The sequence below is a fragment of the Haemorhous mexicanus genome, chromosome 1 (assembly GCF_027477595.1).
Source record: "Haemorhous mexicanus isolate bHaeMex1 chromosome 1, bHaeMex1.pri, whole genome shotgun sequence".
NCBI classification, from domain to species: Eukaryota; Metazoa; Chordata; class Aves; order Passeriformes; family Fringillidae; genus Haemorhous; species Haemorhous mexicanus.
This window is the reverse complement of record NC_082341.1, coordinates 111,888,633-111,912,915: the sequence shown is the minus strand read 5'-3', so window position 1 is coordinate 111,912,915 and position 24,283 is coordinate 111,888,633. Positions and strand designations below refer to the sequence as shown.

Sequence of the window (24,283 nt, the reverse complement as noted above, 5' to 3'; positions counted from 1 at the left end):
GAAAAATTGTTCAGGTCTAAACTTGCCCCCTTTTGGAACAGAAGTTTTATCCTAATCTTTTGTGATAGTTTGTCACGGCACTGTGGCTCCTGCCCTGCCTCTTCAGTGCTCCTTCTGCATCCCACAATACTACAAAGCTTCTCTGCTCCCTTAATAAATTGTTGCAGGATTTCAGAGGCACTGTGAGAGTTTTCAAAATGCAAAACTCCTCTCATGTACTAAAGGCAGAAAACAAGGTGCCAGCTCTTCAGAAGAAAGGTGTAGCGGAGAATAAATAAGGGTGGGACAAGCAGAGGGGAAGGAGAGGTGGACGAAAGGGCCTTGAAAAAAGCGAGTACTTTACTTTCTGTCCCTGGGAGCACCCAATTTCTCTTTTAGGTTGCTTTTGGCTGTGCTGCTCTTAGAAGCAGTGTGTGCTGACAATCTTCTTTCACCTGCACCACGGTTGTATACGCTACCAAAGCGATTTCCAAAGAGACCCTGTTTGCCCCTCTGTCGATGCACCATTCTCGTGGTGTTACAGTCCTCTTTGAGGCCGGTTTGCCCCCGTGTGTCTCTGAACGCCTCTCGGTGTCGGTCCCCGCCGCGTCCCGCCCCAGCCGGGGGCGCTCCCCGGGCAGAGCGGAGCCCAGCCCGCGCACCCGAGCGGCGGCGAAGGCACTCGCAGGACTGTGTCACTCATAGGGTAATAAGGGTTGGAAAGGACCTCTGGAGATCATCTGGTCCAACCCCCTGCCAAGTCTGGGTCACCCAGCGCAGGTGACACAGGAACGGGTCCAAGTGAGTTTGGAATGTCTCCAGAGAGGGAGACTCCGTGACTTCCCTGGGCATCTGTTCCAGTGCTCCGACGCCCTCAACTTAAAATTCTTCCTTATGTTGAGGTGGAACTTCGCGTGTTTTAGTTTATGGCCACTGCTCCTCGTCCTGTCGCTGGGCACTACTGAAACGGGTGTGACAACAAACCGCAGCGGGCACAGGGAGGTACCTGCGGGCAGCCCCGGGGTCGCACGGGGGGGTCACCGTCCCTCCCTGGGAAGAGCGGCCGCCGCCGGCTGCGCCCGGTGCAGGCCCCTTTCTCTCAGAGGGCGGGCGCAGCGCCCTCGGCGGGACCCTGCTTCACCCTCTCGGCTTTTCGGGCGGGCTGTGGCGAGACATCGACCGCCGGGGCCGGCCCCAGCGCTGGTGCCGGTCGGTCACGGGGGCGGTTCGGCGGCCAGGCGGGCGGAGCCGTGTCCCGTCCCGCCCCGCCGGGAGCCCGCGCCGCCCGCCCTGCGCGGCGGGGGGAGCTGCCGGGGTGCCGCTGCCGGTCACATGTAACCGCGCCCGGTGCGCGTAGCACGGCGCGGGGCGGCGGCGGCGGCAGCTCGCGGGGCGAGGCCGGCAGTGGGCCAGCCCGCCCGCCCGGGGCGGGTTTCCTTCCGCGGGGACGCGGGGCCGGCGGGGGATGCGCCGCTCTCCCGCGACGGCGTCGGCTTTGTTGCTGTCGTGGCCGCCTCTCCCCCGCAGCCGACGGGAGCGTGTTCGGGGGCGGGGGTGTTGTTGGTTGCCCCCTCAGGAGTCCGTTGTGCGGGCTGAGGGGACGGCCCCAAGCCAGGCTCGGCCCGAGGCACGAAGCAGAGGCGGCCTTGGAGGCGGGGGCCGGGGTGGTCTCTTGCCCTTGGGAAGCGGCGTCCTCGCTTGCTGCTGTGCGTGGGTGTTCCTTCCTCCTCCTCTTCTTCCCGCTCTTCCCCTCCCTGGAACAGGCGCGGCGCTGGCCGGTGCCCGCAGGTCTGAGCTCACCTTTCCCCGCAGGCAAGGAGCGCAGCTGCTGCGACGCGCCTGGCTCGCCTTAAAAGTGTTTAATTACCCGGACCGGAACGAGCCGCTCGGTTCCAGGCGGGCGTAGGGAACTCCGGCGGTCCTGCTGAAGTTCTCACTGCTTGGGACTGTGCCTGCCTGCTGATCCAGGTGAGATCTCGCACGAACTGTGGGTAAGCTTATTCGGAGCGCCTGGGCTGAAAGAAAGTCTTTGATGTGACAGAAATGAAATGTGTGCGGAAAACAGCCAGGAGATGCCGAAGAACGAGGATTAGTTTAAGTAGTGGTGCTGCTTGGGAGTGGTGCTGAATAGATGTGTTATTGCAGATGTGTTAATTGCTATTAAACAAACTCTGTCTTGATTTTAGAGAGGTGCTGGGAGGCTGTCATAGAAGCATGACCAGCTTCTAACTTCTACAACCCTTTACGCAAAGACTGAAACAAGTACTTTGAGATAACATCACTCATGCTTCTAGTACAGTCACTACTCTTGGAGCAGCTCCAGTCTGTACAGTGTGTTGTGTGCATTTGTGGACAGGTTCTGTCTGTTTGTGCAGTTTGGTGCATTTTGCCCGCCTTCTTTGCAAGCTTCACATCATAACGTGTGCGTGCTGGGACATGTAAGAAATCTTCCTGAGCACGTATCAGCCTTTCCTACAGGAATCTAATTTTCATTGCTAGAGGAAGATCTATTGAAATACTAGATGATGTTGTGCATTTTACCAGCCTTGCTGTTTGTCATGAGGAGAAAACTTCCTATGCAACCTGTGGCCGCTGCCTTGGATCCTTGATGTTAAGTTGGCCAGTGCTAGTGCTGCTTCTCCTGCTTTTCTAGCTGTATGTGAGTGAAATCCACTCATATTCTCCTTAGTATATATTGTCATTGTTCTGGGCTGTGTACATAGCTAGAGGGTTCAGCAGGAGAAGATACCAAAGCAAAAGCAAGTGGGTCTAACAAGTAGTGCTGCCTCATAGTCATAAGTGGCTCTTCAGATCTTCGTAGGTCACTTTGAGAAAAGCAGCTTTTTTTTTGCTTGGACTTTATCCTAGCAGTTGGGTAAAGTTGGTAGTTTGTATATAGTTGGTTGGCCTTTTGTATTGAAATATTCTGCAAAGCTCCCTTAAGCAGGCATGCAGGCAGAACAGTAACCTGTGTTCTCTGTGTGGGAAACAACCCCTGTGTGAAGATAGATCCTCTAGTAGCGTGACAGAATCACTCTGGCACAGGTCTCATAGAAGAAGATAAAAGCGGAGTATCTCAATGCTATTTTTTATACCTTCTTAAAGGATAAGATTCAATTAGCAGTCAAGTACGGCTGTAGTAGTCCTAATGAGTTCAACAGAAGTGCCTTGCAGTCACATCTCAGCTGCAGAGGGGATGCTAAATACTGTTCTGTGGTGTTGTTCTGTCCTGATATACCAGTAACTGTGGAGACTGCCATGCAAGCCTTTCAAGGGCACAAGGCTTAAATAGGGGCCATAAAAGGCAGTTTACCTATATCGGCTGATTGATGGAATAAGGTAACGATGGCAGCGCGGCTGAATGAAAGATGTGTTCTCTTTTAAGTGGCTAGTAGTTTTGCATAGAGGCAGCACAGTCCATATAGATGAACCTGCTAGCAGTATCTTAAGGCTAATAATTCCAAACTAAACTATTAAATTTCTCTCTCAGTGCTGATGGCTTGGATTGGTGCCTCAAAGCTGGTGGGTGGGGATTTTAGAGCCCTTTGTGATGGGTCATGGGACCAAATAAACTCCTGTCTGTGCAGGAGTATGGGTGTACAAAGTACAGCTGCAAGTGCACACCACTTGAATGCCTGTGCATTGATTTATTTCCATACTCTAAGCTTGTCACTCAAACTTCTGTTGGTGGTTTCTCATCTCCATTACAGTGCAAATCCTATTGCTTAAAACAGTATTTACAACAGTATAAAAGGTTCTGTTAAGAGTCTCTTTGCTGCCAGCTTGATTTAGGCATGTCATTTAGCTTATTAGCTGAAGCTGTATGTTCTTTATCATTTGTCTGATGGGTAACTGCATGCAGATGCACTTTCCAGCCCCAATTGTAGAAACACTTTCACGTGAGTGATCCTTCTATGATTAGCAGCCAGACAGTAATTGTTCTGCGTCATTGCATGCTGCAGGCTTACAGAGTGTATTTGAAATTGGAGGCATGGCCTGAACAGCAAGGTCTTTGAGGACTAAATCAGTGAAGCAGGTAGACCATGTTACTAGGCATGTTACTCTATTGCTAATGTTTGCTTTAAGACTACAAACAAATCAGTGATTTTTAACCTTACAACTATTTGGTGGTAGAAATACTATGCAAGTCATTTTATATAGCGGTTGAACTTTGTGTATTTTGAGCTTTTTAAGATTCTGCTCATGCATATAACAGGCCTTGCTGCGTTCAAGAGTTGTTTGTTTGAATCAGCGTCTTGATTTCTTTCCCAAACAGTCTTCTCTTCCTTCTCGTCAATATCAAATGGAAACAGCAGGTTGTTAATGCGTTGAAAATGCATTGCTATTCGTACCTGCTAAGTATGTGGGATGTTGACAAACGATACAGGGTAATGATAGGAGAGTGTTTCTCATCTGAGACACGGCTAAAGCAATACTGTGTGGGAGGGGGTGAAAATGAACCATGGGCTTTGCTTTTTCTTCCCCCCTTCCTCTCAATGATGCCTAGCAGAAGCTATCAAAATGAGTCTAACTGTCCTCTTTGGTTTGTGTGATTCTCAGTGCTGCATTCTGTGTCCTGCTGAAACTGTATCACTCAGATTCAGAGATAGTATTACAGGCTGATAATACATTAACATGCATGATTTTGATCATTCTCTAAACACTGCTAGAACTGATTGACTGAGGAAAATTATACCTGCCCCAGTAACAATAAACTGCGCTGTGTTGCCTCCACAAGTGGATAGATTGCTATGTAAAGGAGAAAGTAACTTCAGGGCTTGAAGGACTGCTGGAAGAACTAGTACTGTTTTGTTTTGTTTTCTGGTAGAACTGAAAAGCATGCATGAACAAGAGTGCTGACTAACTGCTTCTGGAGAAAGCTGTATCCTGTATTTGTATCCTGTGTCTGTGGTAGATTGCAGGTGACTGATCCAGTCTGTTCTTCTGAAATATGCTAGAAAGAGCTTGTTTGCTCTTTGTAAAATTTTTTAAACAGATTCTCTCTGCCTTTGCTGATTGAGGAAAAGGTAGGGAAACCTTTTTGCTGTGTTGTTAGCTCTTTGGCAGTCTGTCCTGTTCTAATTTCTGCCTCAGTCTTGAATATTGCAGGATCTGCCACTGTTACAGGCTTTTTGTTCCTTACCCAGTGTTCTCACTGTCTCTTTTCTTGCTGAGTGGCTTCTTATCTTACCATAGTCAAAGAGCTCCCTGCATCTATTTAAGCTCTGTGTGTGTGTGGTGCAATCAAGCTGCCTGTCCAGAACAGCAGAGTGTAAACAGTTTGTGGGACCATTCAAAACCTCTTCTAGTATAGGAAAAATACCTATGTGAGGCCAGTAATCATTAACTGACTGCAGGACCTGGTAAACCTAGTGTGTCAGGAGAATATACTAAACTGGAGACACTAAATTTGGGCAGGGTCTCTTGTTTTCCTATTGTATCAACAGCAATAAATTGTCTATAGCAGCACAGTCTTTTGAAGCTCTTTTTAACATAGTTTCTTGACGCTGCTTAAAAGCAGTGTATTTAAATAGGGAAATTCTGTTTCTAGGTCTAGCTGAATCATAGAATAACTTGAGTTGGAAGGGACCCTTCAGGATCACCAAGTCCAGGTCCTGGTGCTATGCAGGATGCCCCATGAGTCACCCCATGTGCCTGAGAGCATTGTCTTCTTGAACTGTCAGGTTTAGTGCTGCTTTTGCTTTTTTCGGGAGCCTGTTCTAGTGCTCAACCACCCTCTGGGTGAAAAACTTTTTCTTGATACCCAACCTAAATCTCCCCTGACTCACCTTCACGCTTTTTCCCCAAATCTTGTCACTGGACACAAGAGGGAAAAGATTGGTACCTGCCCCTCTGCTTTCCCTCGTAAGAATGTGGAAGACTGCAATGAAGTCTCCCTTCAGTCTCCTCTTCTTCAGGCTGAGCAAACCAAATGACCTCAGCCTCCCTTCATAAAGCTTCCCCTCCAGATATTTCAGCATCTTCATTGCTCTTCTTTGGACACTCTCTAATAGCTTAATTCCTTTTTTATATTGTGATGCCCAAAACTGTCCTCAGCACTTGAGGTGAGGCAGTCCCAGTGCAGAGCAGAGCAGGACAATCCCCTCCTGTGCCTGGCTGGCAATGCTATGCCTTCTGCCCCCCAGCACACAGTTGGCCCTCCTTGCTGCCAGGGCACTGCTGACTTGTGTTTAACTTGCCATCGGCCAGGATGCACCCCCAGGTCCCTTTCTGCACTGGTACTCTCCAACATCTCACTCCCCAGTCCGCATCCAGGGTTGCCCTGTCCCAGATGCAGAGTCCAGCACTTGTGCTTGTTAAGCTTCATACAGTTGGTAGCTGTTATAATAGCATTTAAAAAAAAGGCAAAAACGAACTTCAAATTGTGATTTCAGTGTGGAAAAAGATTGGTTCAGACATCACTTAGTGACTGTATTCTTCAACAGAGCTAGTAAGTAGCCATATTGCTTGCCCAAAGACCCAAGGCTCCCTGTCTAGTAAAGAGCTGTAAAATAGTTATGTTAAAAGATTTTGTTTTCTCCCTTCTTTGAAAGACATAAATACCTTTTTTTTCCCTTTGCAGTTTAAGCACAATGGTAGGATTAGAATTAATTAGTGATCTTTTAGAGTTGTGTGTTAACTTCCTTATATTGTACTATTGTGTTTCTTAAAGGTAAGGTCAAATCTACAAAGTTGTCTGAGTCCCCAATTCCCCTTCTTGTTGAGATTGCAGGGCCTCAGATACCCAGGCTCAGGAGATGATAGTACTAATCACTGATGGGTATCTGACATCTCCATGCAAAGACTTTCTGTTCCCCAGGTTTGGCAGCCAAAATAACTATACCTTAATTCTCAGGTATAGTTCTTGGGTTAATGGATGTACGTAGTTAATTTTTTTTTTTTAATATCTGTTGCCTTTGGAACCCTGAAGGGATAAGGGTGAAAGCCTTGTAAGGAAAAAAGCAAATGCTTACTGGTCATGCTTGTAGCAAAGCTTGCCTTGTTTGTGACATAGAGTTTCAACTCCCAAGCCACCCTTAGAACCTAGAAAACAAGAGAAGCAACAAAACATGGGTATTTGGTTATTTAACTGCTTTGTATGTGGAATTTTAATACTTCTTAGTAGCCTGAGTACTGGGCTGTTGCAACAGCTTGGGCATTAGGTGTGTGCCACAGAGAGAATAGTTATCTCTCTCATACCAGGGTTAGTATAAATAACAGCTAAAAGTGACATAATTTTAAGCCATAACGTACAGCAGTAGAACCAATTGCAAAATCTCTTCTGTTGTATATTTTATCAGAGATGACTACAGAAGCAGAACAGCAGCTTCTCCATGATGCTAGAAATGGAAATGCTGAAGAAGTTAAACGGCTGTTGGATACCTTGGACAAAGGAGAAATAAGCTTTGATATCAACTGTAAAGGTTAGTAGCTTTCCTCAAATGTTTGCAATCTTGCTGTTGAAGTCACATGTAGTGAAACTGATAGTGGTAGTATAATCTTGCTTTCTTTGGAGTGCCCAGTAGAGTAATAAAAAACCCACTTAAGCAGCTTTTACACTGTGACTTAAGGGCATATTTGCATAGGGGAGAGATAATAATAAAAGAGTATGGATAGTTGCACTGTACAGAAAAACTCAGCCTAATTCATAGACACTGGAAGTGTCAACCAGACAAAGAGTCAGTACCTCTTTTTGCCTGTGTTCATGCTTATGCCAACTCTGAACCTTTAGAATACTAAACAAAACAGATTGTGGTGCCCAGGGATTGTTCAGGAGGTAAGTAGCTTTCATCAGAGCTGCAGACAATATTAGATCAGGTCAGTAATTTATGCTCTGCTCAGTGTAAGGGTTTATTATTTTGGGGTTTTTAGGCCCATATTTTGTTATCACACAGTAGAAGCATTACGTTTCTTGCCACTTGCAAAAATGTTTGGAGCAAATGTTTACTTCTTACTTCTGGCAGAATGCTAGGTTTCTTGGGGAAAGAAACTAAGACTGCTCTTTGTTTGGGTCTTTGGCCATCACTGAACTTTTGCTCATGTGCAGCTAACAGAGGTGTGGCTCAGCAGCTTGCTTGCTATGCATTAAAACTTCAAACTGGGACTAGGTTTGCAAGCTTGCTAGCAATTGCTGACTACCTTACTTCTTTGTTATTTTAGTAGTTTTTTATTTCTTTTTATTTACATGAGTATGTTTCTGGTTGCTTCCAAGATGTGGGTGTGAATCTCACTCTTTCTATCCAGGCTGGTATTCCATTGTTTGTCATTTAAGTGTTTAGCAGTACTGAGAAGAAAGTGCTGCAGAGGGAGAGGGAAGAGATCAACTAAGCTTCCTCTCAACCATAATAGAAAGGAACACCTTGCCCTAAAGGGCAGGGATTCCTATTACCTGAACAAGCTCTAGCCCTTTCCCAAGTCTCATTCTTAATCATTATCTTACTTATCATTTTGTTTGACTACTCAGCCATGTTTGTGTTTTCTCAATGGTTAATGTGCTCACCTCAGAAAAAGAAGTTGTGAAACCCAGGCTCTTGCTACTTCATCTTTGGGGAGCTAGTTCGTAATTTAAAGGGGAACCAAACATACTTTGATGAAGCTGAACTCCTCCACCCTCAGAAGTATATCCTTAGTAAATATTCAATGTGTGTAGTGCCTAAACAATTGGAATAAAAGTACCTTAAGATTCATGCAACAGTGCCCATAAATAAGTTCCTGAACTCTCCTCTGCTTAGAAGAGGTTTCAGAGTGTCTCTGATGTGTTATAACACATAATCTGAGGGCAAGAAAGCTTAATGAAATGGCATACTCTGCTGTCTATTATATCAAGCAAATGGGTGTCTGGTCAGAAAGTCAGCAGCATAGAAGAGACTCAGGTAATGAAGTGAAAGATGGTTCTTAGATGTTTTTCTAGTTTAGAAGTACATGCCAGCTGGTTAATACTTGCTTGGTAATAGGAGGTCTAAGAAGCTAGAGGGAATGTGCTTTGATATTATATTTAACCTAAACTAGTTCCAAATATGGATTTTGTTCACTGTGAAATCTCTGCTTTTGAAGTTTCAATTCTTCTAAACGTCTGAGAACACAGAAGTGTAATTAGTGTTACCTGGGGGAACTGCTCTAGTTGTGTGAAACTTCAGAGTTAAATATCTGTTCTTCTGTAGTCATTTTTCAGAGACTGACTTGTTTCACTTTGCTCTCATAGAGTGTTCCATTGGAAACAGTCTAAGACAAATTCAGGCCAAAGAGCCTCTGCTGTATAACTGGCCCTGTCATTCTGCCTCCTCACTAGCTAAACCACTGTGTCTTGCTACAAGTTCTGATCTGTTGGGTACCACCAGATAGTAATTGCATTACAACCTGATGATTAACTAAAGTATACACTGTAGACTGTAACTGTCTTTTTGCAACACTTAATCTTCCTTCTCTTCCTGATAGCCTCTTGTGCTTCTGCCATTACCTTGGATAATAGATGTCCTTAGAAAGTCAGGGTATAGGGAATGTCTTCAGTGCTGTAGCAGTTCCTTCAGGATTTCCATCTGATACAGCAGAGCCACTTGGCTTGGAATAAAGTGCTTCTGGAGCAGGTGGGAGGCTGTACTGTAGGTGGTGTAAACTTCCCGCAGGGTGTGCCTTGGTAGCCCTAAGTTTGACAGGTTGCTGTGTCTGGGTGTAAAAGCCTATCTTTGACATCTTCTCCTTGTCTTTTCAGAGGGGAGCTACATCTGAGGCTGTGTGTGCTGTATATTTAAAAGTGTCAAGTCTGACAACGGTGATCCTAAACATCACAACTTCTGCCAAAGTGAAGGAAGAGAAAATAAATTCAGGCTTCCTGTACTTGCTCAGTTGTGACTGTATTCTACCCAGTCAGTGCTTTCAGATAAGCAGGATTTGCTTGAGGAAAATTCAGCCAAATTATCTGAACTTCTTTTTTTGGGTTCCTCAGTTCACTGGTTTGGAAACAAGGAATCTACATTAATACAGTACCAAACCCAGGTTTCATCCAAAATAATTGTGTTTTCTAAGGCCATATTTTGTTGGCTCATTCTTCTTAAATACAAGAAAATAGGGTATCTAGGAATTTGCAGTGTAAAAACTCTGTAAGGTAAGGTTAATGGTCAGTAGTGTGTTATGGCAAATACACATTTGAATGACTACACAGTGGCCTAGCAGCCCACAGCTGGAAATGGCTACCTTGTCTCCATTCTCTAAACAAACACTAGCACTTGAGACTTAGAGTTAACTGGCATTAAACCAAAGAGCTGTGTCTAAGAGGGAAAGGAATTATGTTTTTTTGTTGGAATTACATTATTTCTTCTTTCCTACCCTTGCATTCTCCCTAGTGTAATGCTGTCATGGTTTAAAATAATAAAATACAAACACTTGTGGTCACTTTGAAGAGAAGTAACACCTCAAAAGCTTAAGAAATAAGTGGTCAGCTAACATCAGAAATGCAGACATTCAGAGATTCAGAGTGGATGCAGAACAAGGGCCTGTTCTTACTTTATTCAGTAAGACCTGTAAATCTGGACAGATTCCTGGTTGTTTTTTGTTTTATTTTTTCCATGACTGAATTCCTTGGCAGCATCGCTGTCTTGTCAGTGCTGTTAACTAATGAATGTTTTGACCTAATTGTATGAATTCAGTGCAACTCAGATCTCTTTTGTGTTCTTTGAATGAACATTAATCCCTACTGGACTGAGGGATGAGAGATGTCCCTTTAGTATGTTATCAAACACAACTAGCCCCAGAGTTAGTGGTTCACACAATATTTATCTTCTGTGATACTTTGGCCCATCAGTAATGTAGGGTAGGAGCTCTGTTGTAGGCCAGACTGTAATGAGGGAAAGATCTAAATGTGGGATTGGAAACAACAAGAGTTGAGAAGAAAGAGAATCAAATTACAAAAGAAATTGTCAATAAAGGGCAGGAATGTTAGCTGGAAACAATTATAAGAAATGGGAAAATATTTCAGCTCTGAACCACGTTCTAATGTTAATTTTTACTATGAGAGCAGAAAAGATGTAAACTTTCAAGATGAACAGTTTATTTTCCTTGTGCTTGTGGCTTGTTTTCTCAGAGCAAACTTAGGTTGTGTGTGTTCTGTGCCTCAGTATTTGAGCTTATGTGACAGGGTAAAACTTTGTGGTGGCAGTGATTTCAAAACAATTTCCACTGCCTTATTTTCATTTTTCTTCCAAGTACAAAATGATAGCTTTTAGGTGACACTGTAATGCTGTGGGTGTATTGCTTAGTTAAAAACAAGGTACAGGTTTCTTTTGCTTAATGTAGTTGAGTGTTGCAGTTGGAAAGTAAAGTGAGTTGTTAAATTTAGTTAATATTTAATGCTTTAATATCTTGCTTTTAAAGAAATTATTGTAGGAGAATTGTTGAATTTCATACAGCCAGTCTTCCAGGTCATGTTTTAAGTGCTCTTTAAAGCATAAATAATATTTTCCTTTACATGATCATTTCTGTGCCTGCTTCCTGTCTGTGCTTTATCATTCTGCAACTTAGACCTGTAGATAATACATGAGTTCTACTGTGCATAAAGATTTCAAAGCACATTACTTAGTGAGGCTGTCTTTAATAGAACTGAGTAAAGGACCAGGCAACAAAAAAGCTGGCAACAAAACCCTCAACATTACATCATTCTACCTATTTTATTTTGTTTGAAAGATAGGTTGTCTTACCTCTCATTTGTATGTAGAAAATAAAATTGTATAAACCAAAGAGTTTTTTGAGAAACAAGAGAAAAATGTGCTTGCATGTGCCCTTTTCTTAGTGAATGAAGAATGAAAGTAACTGAAACTACTTCCAAGTATTGAAAGGTGTTACAAGCAAAGTTTTATTCTCAGTCAGGTGACACAACTTTTCCCTTTCAGAAGGTTGTGGGGGTTTTTTGTTTGGGTTTTTGGGGTTGATTTTGTTGGGTTTGTTAGGGTTTTTCTTGGTGTTTTGTTTTGATTTTTTTTTTTTTTTTTTTTAAGATTTGAATCCAGCTTTCTCAAACTGCCTCCTGGTTTTTATAGTAATTTAAATAATATGAGTAGTATTGATGCTTCCAGCCTCTTTGTTCCTCTGCTACTGTGAAGAATGGTCATCTATGACAACCTCCAAGCACACGACAGTATCTCTTTTATACTGTGTGATCAAAACTTAATTTACTTGTTTTGTCTTTTAGGCAGAAGTAAGTCTAATATGGGTTGGACACCTCTTCACCTTGCTTGCTACTTTGGACATGCTGTTGTGGTAGAGGATTTGCTGAAGGTATGTGTCTGTTTTCCCCTCAGTATAAGGCTAGAATCAGTTAGTGTTTGTTCAGGTTTTTGTGATAGAAGAAAAGGGGCTTTGCAGAGAGGCAGAAGCACTCCTACAGTTTATCTACATGTAATATAGACATAACTGATTGTGTGACATTAAATAGGCCCGGTTTAGAAGGACCCAAAATAGTGACAGTGGAAGTCTGTATAGTAGCATACAGCCCTTACTCTGAACAGCTTTTACAATTATTGGTACTTAGCTGGTTTTCTCTTGGAGTGTAATTATCTGCATGTAGAAACTAAAGACATGCAATATATAGGTATGCACTCATGAAAGCTCAGGTTTTTTGAAGCTTAGTGGGTATCTGTATATAATAAGACAGCATATGATACTATTAATGCAATGACTTCAACAGTTTGGTTAGTTTACTGTTGTACATAAAGTGATTAAGTTTAGACAATTTCAATTACCAAGCTGTAGAAAAGTCTAAAGTGTCTCAAATACAAAAAATGCTGCATTATCTAATTCTATATTGTGCATAGAAGTATGCACAGAGTTTTGTGCAAAGTAGCCTGTATGTGTTTCTTTCAGGCACAGGCTAATACAGTTGGACTCATTATTTCTTTCTAACATCTTTGAAATCATGAATTGCATGATGAATTTTGGAACTATGGAATTCTGTTATCAAAACTGATGTGTTTGTATTTGCATAACAACTGCAAATGCAGTGACTATGTAGTTTCTGACTGAATTTTCTTTGGTTTTGCTCTCAGGGTAGCTTCAGCGAACCTTAACAGCATTAGGCCCTCTTTCATATTTGAAAGATTTTGCTGAATGGCAGGAGTGTGATAAACAGGCTCAAGTGCAAAACTAATCTAAACTCGATTTTCATTAAGAATAAAAGATGCCAGCATAATCCAGACTTTAAAGGAGCAAACAAATTTGAGATTTCTTTGAGAAATTCTTCTCTAGCCTATACACTTGCTTAGTAAATAAAGCCATTTTCAATTCAAGCAGGCTACTTAAAGCAAAAGGTAAAGTTTTATCACTTAATGCATTTATCAAGCTTCCAGCTTCAAGAGTTGGAAGAGTATAGAGTATAGAAGGACTTTGTACTTTTAGCTCTTTTGATAGGGCTCTTGAAAGGGTATTATTTAAAGAACAAGGTGAGAAATAAGTGAGGCTGTGCACTTCTGAAAGCTGGACATGTATAAGTGTATATGTACTTGTGTAAAGAGCAAGTGAAGGAGTCATTATGAGAAACAGAGTTCTGGAACTATAGCCAGGTTCATCAGTTAACTTGAAGCAGGCAGCAATGACCTGGCTAAATCATGTGATCTAAATATATGTGATGAAGTTAAGTATGCCCTGCCCTCTCTTTGACCCTTTGAGAGGTTAGGTAGAGTGGTGTAGAAGAAATACTTCATGAAAGAAGGATAGGATTTCTTGGTTGCTTGGAAGAGTGCCTGTGCAGTGTGGCAAACACTCCTCCTTTCAGATAAAAGGCATGGGATGGAAAAAGTGTGTGACAAAAGGAAGGGAGATTTAACAGGAAGACCTACAAAACCCCAAACAACCGAAGCCAAAAAAACCCCAAGACAATAACAGCTCCCACCCCTTGTTTTAATCTTACTTTCCATATACTCTCTTCTTAAAAGGGTGAGATATGCCTGGAAAAATGCAGGGGGCTTTTCCTTTTGGAAGCAATTGAGAGAATGTTGGCTATGAATCTTAGATACATACTTTATCCTTGTTTCCAGGATAACTGTATTACAGTTCTGATCTGATTTGCCACGAGGTCTACATTAGTGTCCTGTCTCCCCTTCCCCCCAAGCAGAGGAAATAGCCATGTAGCTCTTGTTGGAAGGATATTCAGATGTCTGTTGGTGTTTCTGTTTAGGCAGGTGCAGATGTGAATGTGCTGAATGACATGGGGGACACTCCGCTCCATCGTGCAGCTTTCACAGGGCGTAAGGTAAAGTATGGTGCCTTTTTTAAGCCTCACCTCTAGAATTATTCAGAAAGTGCTACCAATAAGATCACTTCAAAAAGATGTTTTTACAGGGTCTAAAAATGACTTATTGTCTGTTTTGGTACAGCGTGTTCAGAAGGATTAGGCACATTGCCTAGCTTGCATAACTGTCCAAAAAAAAAAAAACACAGGGAGAAACCGCATTGTTTTAATCTTAGCAGCTTCTGGAGGGGAAATAAATCTCTTAAATTAGGACACACAGGCCCATTTGGTGTCTGGAAGTTCTATTTCTTCATAGTTAATTAGAACTAAAGAGCTTTTTATAGGCCTGTGTAATGTGACACTAGTTTGATTTTTTTTTTTTTTTTTCCCCCTCCCACCATTGCCACCATCATTCCAAAACTAGTATTACCTCTATGGATAACATCTTGGCCCTTTAGAAAGAGTGACTACTTACTGTTGTGTCAAAAGAACCAGTTGTACAATTTTTACCTGTCCAAGTCAGCATTCACGCCAGGTACACCAGCTTTTCAGGGTCAGTCTGTTCAGCTTTACCTCCTATTGGTTCCTTCAGCCTGACTGATTGGAGAGAAAATGTTGCAGTCAGAATCACTCTTCAATCTCTCTAAAACATCCCTTCCTGTTTTCATCAGAAACCAGCAGTGGTTAGAAGCCGTTGGTTACAAAGCTCATCTTACAGGATGTCAATAGCTGGAAAGCCTGATTGTGGCCTTGCAGTTACACAGACAGATAAGCAGTGTTTTTCAAATTGTTTTTCAGGAGGTGGTGATGTTACTCTTGCAGCATAATGCTGATCCTTCTATTGTTAACGGCAGTGGAGAGACTGCAAAAGAAGTTACCTATGACAAAGACATAAGGAATATGTTGGAAGGTAATTTTAATAGGTCAGAGTTTGTTTGGGGATTTTTTAACATGTGTGCATTCTAAAAGCTGCTTTTTTCCTGCAAGTTACAGAAGATCAGTTGAATTTTCTTTTTAAATTTGCTTATTAGAAAGAAAACAGTCATCATTTTTGGTTCTTGTCTGCAGTACTGACAAGTGGGGTTTTTTTGGGACTCAGGAGTTAAGTTTTATGGATACAAATAGCATTATTCAGGTTACTATTTCAGTCCTGCTGGGGTAGTCCTTGCTACAGATTTGAATGGTATGTGGGTAGTCAAAGCCTTGGCTCACTGGAAGAGACAGAACTCAAGTCAAGAATAGTAAGTGGCTTTGTGTCCACCAAATCATTAGAGAGCAAAATTCTGAGCAGCTTGCAAAGGTGACCCAGTTATGGATCATATTTAGGACTTGATATTGCAGTCTTAGACATTGTGTCAAAAGGCATAAAAAAGTAAAAACACTTCCCCTTGTTTCCTCCATGGCCTCACAGGTGTCAGAGATGAGGCAGATGGTGTCCAAATACTAATCTAGTTCACTGATTATAGTTTCGGAGAGTTCAAAAACTGTTGCTTCCTGGTATTACTATGTAATACTCTTAAATACTGATGGAGGACTACCACAGACCACTGTGTCCACTGCCACAGACTGCATATAAGAAGTGATCTCTCTTCTGATTCTACCTGCAAATGCACAAATAACTCATTTCCACTGCTCATCTGCTGAATTGTTAGAAAAGAATAAAATTTTGGTAGGATGATAAGAGTAGAAGAGAAGCTGAAAAAAACATAAAAACATAGGGAAGATCTGACATGAGGGTGTTGCATAGTTCCCATTTTCCCTTCTGCAGGGAGTGGTCTTGGTTTTAAGTGTTGAAATAATAATAATATATATGTGTATGTGTATACAAACTTGCACATCTTATCAGATGTGCTTTAAACATATTTTGGTCTGTCACAGACTTTTCTGAGTAAATATTCTATTCATACCTGTCCCAAATAAATAATACTGAAAACTTTTGCTTCTCTAGACTTGTTTTGCTATACTTTTTTTGAATGCTGTACTTCATATGTACTTTACTGCCAATGACCTTGCTTTTTTTTTTTTTTTTTTTTTTTTTTTTTAGCAGTGGAAAGGACCCAAGAAAGGAAACTGGAAGAACTCCTCTTAGGAGCAGCAAGAGAGGGGGAAACAGGAAAACTGACTGCCTTGGTAAGAATTCAAGTCAAGTGATTCAATCCATTATGCTAACGTAACAAAATATGACTTTGTGCTTTGCATTTCAAAGGCTGTGACTTTGGAATATTAGTGCTGTGCCCCATGTTATACTGGGAAGGTACTGAACCCTCAAGGATTTCTTCTTTGTTGGAGGTTGCAAAACCAGCAGTTTTCAACTTCTTTCGTGTTTTTAAATCCTTTAGAAAGAGTTAGCTAGTTTGTTGTAAACAGCAGTGTAATGGTTCATGATCTGCTGGGATAAGATTAGTATGTTATTGTGGGTACTTTAATGTCATGGATGTCTAGATTTTCACCACAGTGTGCCCTGTCTTTAATTTTGAAAGTAAGCTCTTTCTTGTTAGCATCCATTGTAGTTTTTAATGGACAGTCGTCTGCACAGCAGTTTCATGCTGAGCAGAAATTGAAAACTGTGTATTTGTGTGTGTGCACACTCGTAGTAATCCCAGATGAACAGTGTGATGGCATGGCAAGGCTGTGGCAGAAGCAGGTCACAGAAAGACTGGAGGGTGCCTCTTCATGTGATCCATTTCAGCTCCTGTTTGCAGAGCAGAATGAACTAGAGCAGATTGCTCAGGACCAAATCCAGCTAGGTTTTGAAGCAGAGTCACAGTGCTTGAGCTCACACTTTTGAAAGTCCTAAAGAATGTCCTTGGAAGTAAGACATGCAGTATGGAACAGTTTTTACCTACTTAGCACCTTTAGTAATGCCTTTTCACGCATCAATATTCACAAATGTAAGATTTGTATATTGAGATATTTGGTGTTCTTTATTTTTCTGCCTGGAAACCAGAAGTGAATACCTGTTTGCAATTTTCTTCACCTCTTAAGTTTTTTTCTTATAGCCCAAAGTGCCCTTGTCTTTCTAACTTCCTGCATGGAAACTCTTGTTAAATCTTTGGTCATCCTTGTAATTCTTACTTGGAGATTTTGTACTGTCCTCTTTGCAACTGAGAGAGAACCAGCACTGTACACAGCACCTAAGATGTAGAAAAATATGCATTTAAAAATGCAGTAATACACTGCACAATTGTACTAATTATAAATAATATACTGCCATAAGTGATGTGTCCTTGATTCTGATAATTTTAATACTTTTTACATGTCTGCTGACTAATCTTTAAGCTCATGTGAAAGTAAAATCAGGAAAAAAGTGGCTCCTTGTAGAAATTTGTCATTAAAAACCTCTTCTTTTTTTCATGTGGCATGTAACTATGCATGAGCATGTAATTCTCCCTGTGAACATTGTAATTTCTAAGTGATTTTCTTTTAAGAAAAAATATTTTAATATTTTTTATTTCTTTTTAATCTTTTTTATATTTGCTATCTTTGAGCTCTCTATATGTGAAGAAAGCTATATATTGACTTCTAAAACTTTTCATAGTATTGTCATGTTTTTGACCTGGAGTCAGTTTTAAGTCAATCCTTGACTGGTGTTCCTTGGAATACACTTACAGCTCTACAGTTTCCTACCCTTTGACTTTCCTACCCTTAGGTTAATACCTCTGTACAGAATTTGTGTAGCTCTCTCAGAACTGCCCTTTAGCTCCCAAATTCACCATACTTTACCTACTGATTATTCAGGCATTTCTGCTCCTACTTAAATTTTTTAATTAGCAGACTATAATGCTCATGGAACTTTAGCTGCTTATATCTACTTTTACTGTGACACCTAATACCAGAACATGTAATTTACTAGAAGTTAGATCTTCAGCAGCTGAATCTTAACCCAGGCTCCTTAGTCTACTTGAAGCAAAGCCAGTGTGTTCTTCCTGGGAGTTCTCAAAAATATACTGTACATTTCCTGAAGTGACTGGAGAGATTTTTATCTGAATGAGCTGATGCATGAAGCTTCCTTCCAAATATTCCCTTGTAGCATGGCATGAGGTGCTGAAAGCACAGGCATGTGGCTTAAAAGGTATGGAGGCAAGAAGTCAGAAGTGGAAGTAAATGTAAAACAGCTGGTTGGAAAGAGCTAAAGCTTAGGAATCCTCAGAAATGCAAGTATTTGACTACGCTGTTAATGGGGATGTACTTCCACAAACTCCTTTTTTTGGACTTTTGTTCTCCTACCAGTTGATCTGTAAACAACAGCTTGTATAAGAGATAAGTAGTTTATCCCTTACAGGACTACTTCTGAGGTTCATATAAAGTGGTTGCTGTTGATGTTAAGTTGTGGCCATGGGAATTCTGTTATTATTTTGTAATTTTGTCTAAAGATAGCATATGCCTAATGTGAGTACTTAAACTCGGTTTCTCAAAAGTTGTTGTCATGCACTTGTGACTCTGGTCTCCTAAGGCTGCTTATCAGTAACTTAGCCTTTCTAGTAAGGCACTCCCATCTGGCTTGTGAGTTGAAGTGGCTGGTAGTGCATGAAATGGTTTGGACTGCAAGGGACCTCTGCAGATCATTCAGTCCAACTCCCATGTATGCATCCAGTAGCCACATATTTGAGTAGAAGTGTAGTGGTATTTTAGGGTAGTTAGCAGTGTCGTGCTTCATGACCCTTTTTTTAAGGGGTCAGTTTCTCAAAGTGTTTATGTTGTGTGCAAGTAAAACTCAGCTTTGGGTTGTTTTTTTTTTTTTTTCCCCCTTGGTTACATAGCTACTTTTATCTTAATAGACTTAAGAATGCAGCAAAACTGTTTGTGTAACAGATTGCCTATCCTAGGAGCTCTAAATGGCCTAGGATATCTGGCATTGAGACTGGCAGGTCTGCCACCCTTCAGTACAAAGTTCTTATTCTCTGAAACAGGGTGGCTGGACAACTTTTTTGTGGGTTAGCACTGGCTTGTGCTAACTTCTGCTCCGTGCCTGGTAGTCTTCTGTGAAGAACCGCAGACAAACAGCAGATTTTTGACAGTAGAGCTTGGACAGGGCCATTCTAGCATATAAATGACTGAACTGCAGTCCTGTGCAACTTTCCCTGGCACTGAGCGGTTGAGCAGAAAAATGTGTCCATATTGTGCAGCAGAGGTGGAAGGGGTATAGCAAGCAAAACACTGAAGTTCCTTACTCTAGCTGAATGTCTTGTTTGATTGTTCCACTCCTTGCCCTTGTCATAACACTTGCTAAATGCCCTCTGTTTTGCCAGGTCTACACTGAAGCATCCTAGGTAGGAACAACTAATTTTCAAAAGACAGAATATGGCATCTGGAGAGGGGGGAAAACTGATAAGTAAGCAGAACTTTGTTTTTTTTCCAGTTAAACAAGCGCAAGCCACCTGATATCAACTGTACAGATCAGATGGGGAACACGCCCTTGCACTGTGCAGCGTACCGCGCTCATAAGCACTGTGCATTGAAACTTCTAAAAAATGGAGCAGATCCTAAAATAAAAAATAAAAATGGTGAGTACCAAGTGAAAAGTATGTTTAATGGTAAGTGGAGACACAAATTCAACATCTTCTGCAAGCTGTGTAACTTATTATGCAGTGTTGAGGGAAAATCTTACAGTACTTTACCAGCTTTATGTCACTAATAAAGGAAGGCCAGCAATGACTAAACTGCAGGAGGCTGGAGAACTGCAGCAAAATGCTTATTGTATGTGCTTTGATTTTCCAAGCCTACCCGTTTCTGGAAAATTTACTGACTCTCGTAACAGTAAAATGTGCCTGGCTTTTGTTTTCTTGATGCTAAACATTGAACACAGGTAACAAAAAAAGAGCAAGATTGAAAATATGCCCGAGACAAAGTGACTCCTCAGAAGAAGATTTCTAATAAAACCAAAAAGAAGAAAACTTGATGCAGATGTTCTGCAAACTGTGTTCTTGTCCTCTATTTAGAGATGCCTCTGTCTTAGTATTTGTGAGTGTCCTAAACTGTTTTATATAGCTGGAAGCTAAAAACAAATTTAAATCAGTAAAGGAAAAGGTTTCTCTGTGGTTAGTAGAACTCTGATGAGCAGTGCAGTGCCCTAAAGTTCAATACCTTTATCCATCTTCTGCCCTTGAGGAGTTGATGTTCCCTAATTATAAGTAAGTGTAGATGCTTGAAAGCCAAAATGATGGATAATGAGTGTCAAATTATTTTAAAGTACATCTAAATTTATTTGCATCGAATTCTCATGCCTTGTTTTGTTACTAAACAGATCAGACACCCCTTGATCTAGCCCAAGGTGCAGAAATGAAACTGATACTGGCAGGTAAAACTGGAAAGGTAGGAACTTTTGTATCAATTTAAAATGCCAAGGCTGTGTAGTTGAAGCTATTCCTATATGAGCTTTAATTTCTGTGCAGGTTATCAACAAACCCCTGAGGCGATATGAAGGTCTCCTATGGAAGGTATGGTTTATTTCCCTTTCTCAAATAGCTTGTAAGATTTCAAATTATGTCCTTTTTCTGTATGTCAGTGATAACTGATGAATGAAAGGATTTTTGAATAGTATTTAATAGTAATTTTGTCTAATATGTATGGGCTGGCTGAGTGGAGCAGCTACCAGATTCATGGTACCCTGATCTTAACCTCAGTCACTAAAATCTTTATTTCTTGGTAATTTTTGTGGCAAAGTTGCACTGTGATAAGGCTTTGTTCCTTTCGTGTGGGCAAAATGCTTTTTCTTTCCTCAGTGGATTACTTTGATAATCTCTGATTGATATATTGTCTTTAAGAAACTGAGTAATACTTTGCCATCATCTTCTGAAAATTTTAAAACTTAGTGGGAAGATGTCATTTAAAGAGTTTAAAGCTCATTTTACTGTGTTGCTGAAGTGAATCTAAAGTCTACATGAATGTTTAATTATGCTGCTTAATGAAATCTTTAAAGTTTTCTTCAGTGTAAATTTTCCTATATCACAATTGTAATATAAGGAACTGTTATTAAAAAAGAACTGTGTGCTAAAGCTTGAGAAAGATAGATAGATAAAATGTTGTAGCTGGAGATGTCAATGTATTTTGTTTCTCATTTGATTTTATAAAATAGAATTCTGTAGTGACCAACAATTCCTGTAAAATTAAAAAATGCAGCATTTTAATATTTCGGTTCTTACTGAATAGCAATCTCAACTTTTATCTTTAGGTGATTCCAAAAACAAGAGTAGTGCTTCACTTGTAAAATGCTCTCAGGTTGCTGTGATCATCAGGATATGCAGAACCTAAAAGGTTTTTGTAATGTTTACTAGTTTTAAGTGTTAAGCAAACTTCTCTGCCTGACCATGCAGGAGTTACTCTGTCCATCACACTTCTTCCACCAGAGACTTTTAACTGCAGGGACTGAAGCCCCTTTGCAGTTGGTGACTCCAGGGGGTTGACGAGTGCCTGGCTTGGCTCCCTCAACTCACCACTCTCAGTCAGACTAGGTTTGCTTACCAGCTTGACCCTTGGTTTCCCTTAGCTGAGTTTCAGATGTTTCTGGATCCTTACTTTAGTCATTGTGCAATAACAAAATAGCAGCTTGAGCTGGTGCCTCTGAGGAGGTACCCAAATGATGGAACCCCTGAATTTTTCAGCCCTTGCAGTCTAAGTGTGTGAGAGTCTGGAGTCTTCCTGCTGAGTCCTCAGCTCCTGACTCCACAAAGTCCCTGTGGCCTTGGCTAAGCAAAGGGTCATTGCCACTTCATGGTCTCTTGCCTCAGGCTCCTACCACCCAGAGCTCAGTTCTGCAGCTCACACTGCAGCTGCACACTGAGCTCTCTGTACTAAAAGTATTCTGTTGAGCTTATGTAGCCCTTTTTTTTTCCCCTTTTAGAGCTCACGATTTTTTGGTTGGAAACTCTACTGGATAGTTCTAGAACATGGAGTGCTTTCCTGGTATCGCAGACAGTAAGTTCTGTGTTTAAATTTCAGAAGAGCAGTTTAAAAAATTCCTGTCTTCACTTCACTAAATCTCTTCTTCTTTCAAAGAGCTGATGCAGTGAATAATGATCATCGTCAGGGGTGCAAGCATCTCACACAAGCTGTCTGCACGGTAGGAATGTGTTGTAACTACTGAGTTGTTTTTTTATGTTCCATTGTATTCCCGTCCTGGTTAATGAAAACTTCCACTGGATTGGTAACCTGATCTTTGTTATAAAATAGGGAGAAAGCTTGTGCTGTTGAAAGAAACGCTTGTTCCTGTCTAGCAAAGTATTCTTTTATGCAAAGTGGCCATAAAGCTCCCTCACTGCTTTCTAAAGCACTGAAGATTTAGGCACACAAGGTGTCCTGAAAGCAGACTGGGTCGGATTGAAGCATGTGATTTGGAATAGCCAAAGCTCCAGTTCCTCCTTAGCTGTCCCTGACTGCTTGTGACCAGTTGCATAACTTAAGCTGATCTCTAAGTTGAAAGACTAATCAATTTTGAAGGTTATGTTTGGAAAACTTCCCCAATTTATGTTATGCTTGTGGGAATCTGTTTTGGAAGGGCTGAACAGAGAAAACAAAGGCCAGGTGTCATTTATAATGCCCAGCAAGATGAAGTGCTTAAGAGAAATGCATTTAAGATAATTTCCATGTTTCTATAATGTCCCTATCCTAGTTTGGCACCACAAGTTCTGTTAAACTGCACTTATATATGCACTCATGTTGTGTGGCAAAGTGACTTGCTTTTCAGTATCTACAAATTCCTTAATATTGACAATCTTGAAAGGCTGCTGAGGTTTTGTCTGAATCAAGTGGTGCAAATAAATACAAATATAATATTTAACCATAAGAACCTCTATATTGCTATTAATAACATAATGATACACTTTGGAAAACTGTTCTGACTAAGATTTTTATAAATTACAATTACTGGATCAAAACTGAGGCAAAAACTACTGAGTTAAGCATAATTTTATACTTTGCATACACTTAATTTTTTTTCTGACTGATTCATTATACTAATTTTGTTTTTTCTCCACTTTGCTCTAGGTAAAATCAACAGACAGTTGCTTCTTTTCTGTCAGATGTTTTGATGACACTGTTCATCGTTTCAAGATTCCTAAAAATAACCTTCCTTCTCAAACAAGAGAGGTAATAATGACTCTTTATCAAAGGCATTAAAATACAGTAACTTCTGTAATGAATAATTTGCATACTAATTGGATGCATTAGTAGCAGCTTATTTTATATTTTGATCATCAGGGCTTGGTAGTATAAGTGCAGATATTTAATCTTTTAGCATGGTTATGGATTAAACAGCAAAAAATTGGCCCATTGTAATTATCTCTTCTTTAAAATAAGTGCTACCTTGTTTTTCCAGCTCTGTTCCTGTATTATCCCCTGTTATCTAACTTCTGTTTTTCATTCACTTCTCCATGTGGTAAATTTCTATTGCAACCTTCTCTGTTTCACTTTCATAGTTCATTATCACAAACAAAAGAATGCTTAATGGTACAGTCTACTCTTAAACATACTACCAGATGACTTAATAAATTGTATTTCCTCAAAAGGTGGCTCTGAAACATTTTTAAGGCTGTTTGTAGTATATTCACTGTTGTGCTTCTGCAGGTGTACTAACTAGAGTTGGTGTTGGGGTGGAGGCAACTGGAGTGCTGGAGTGCTGTGTCCAGTTTTGGGCTTCTCACAACGAGAGAGATACTAACATACTAAAGAGAACCTAACAAAGGGCCATGGATGTGATTGAAGGAATCAGAGCATCACTTTTACTGGGAAAAGCTGAGAGATCTGGAACTGCTCAGTCTTGGGAAGGGGAGGCACAGGGAAGCTTGCTTGTGTTTGTAAATGCCTGAGGAGAGGTGCCAAGAGGGACAGAGCCAGGCTCTTTTCAGTGGTGTCTGGTGACAGGACCAGAGGCAATGGGCACAAACTGAAGCACGGGGATTTCTCTCTGGACATAAGAAACAAGTGTGAGGGTGGCCATGCCCTGGCACAGGGGGCCCACAGCAGTTGTGGAGTCTCCATCTTTGAAGATTTTCAAAAGCCATTTAGATGTCCTGGCCAACGAGCTTTAGTTGGGCTTTCTTGATCAGAGGGACTGGACTAGATAACCTTCAGAGGTCCCTGCCAGCCTCAGCC

General features: G+C 41.2%; 1 protein-coding gene across 2 annotated transcripts in view; it reads left to right on the top strand.

The window, feature by feature from the left end:
- The first annotated feature begins 1,545 nt into the window (after window positions 1-1,545).
- Window positions 1,546-24,283, top strand: part of OSBPL1A (oxysterol binding protein like 1A) — a 77,415-nt gene continuing 54,677 nt past the window's right edge. The window contains exons 1-13 of one of the 2 annotated variants that reach the window (XM_059859403.1): window positions 1,546-1,685; window positions 1,792-1,947; window positions 7,281-7,403; window positions 12,161-12,246; window positions 14,141-14,215; window positions 14,993-15,104; window positions 16,239-16,324; window positions 19,554-19,698; window positions 20,439-20,506; window positions 20,587-20,631; window positions 22,035-22,108; window positions 22,190-22,253; window positions 23,177-23,278. In XM_059859403.1, the coding sequence (XP_059715386.1) occupies window positions 7,283-7,403; window positions 12,161-12,246; window positions 14,141-14,215; window positions 14,993-15,104; window positions 16,239-16,324; window positions 19,554-19,698; window positions 20,439-20,506; window positions 20,587-20,631; window positions 22,035-22,108; window positions 22,190-22,253; window positions 23,177-23,278 (978 nt within the window). In that variant the 5' untranslated portion in view covers window positions 1,546-1,685; window positions 1,792-1,947; window positions 7,281-7,282. The remainder of the gene's footprint in view (window positions 1,686-1,791; window positions 1,948-7,280; window positions 7,404-12,160; window positions 12,247-14,140; window positions 14,216-14,992; window positions 15,105-16,238; window positions 16,325-19,553; window positions 19,699-20,438; window positions 20,507-20,586; window positions 20,632-22,034; window positions 22,109-22,189; window positions 22,254-23,176; window positions 23,279-24,283) is intronic. The other variant, XM_059859411.1, reaches the window with a different exon arrangement.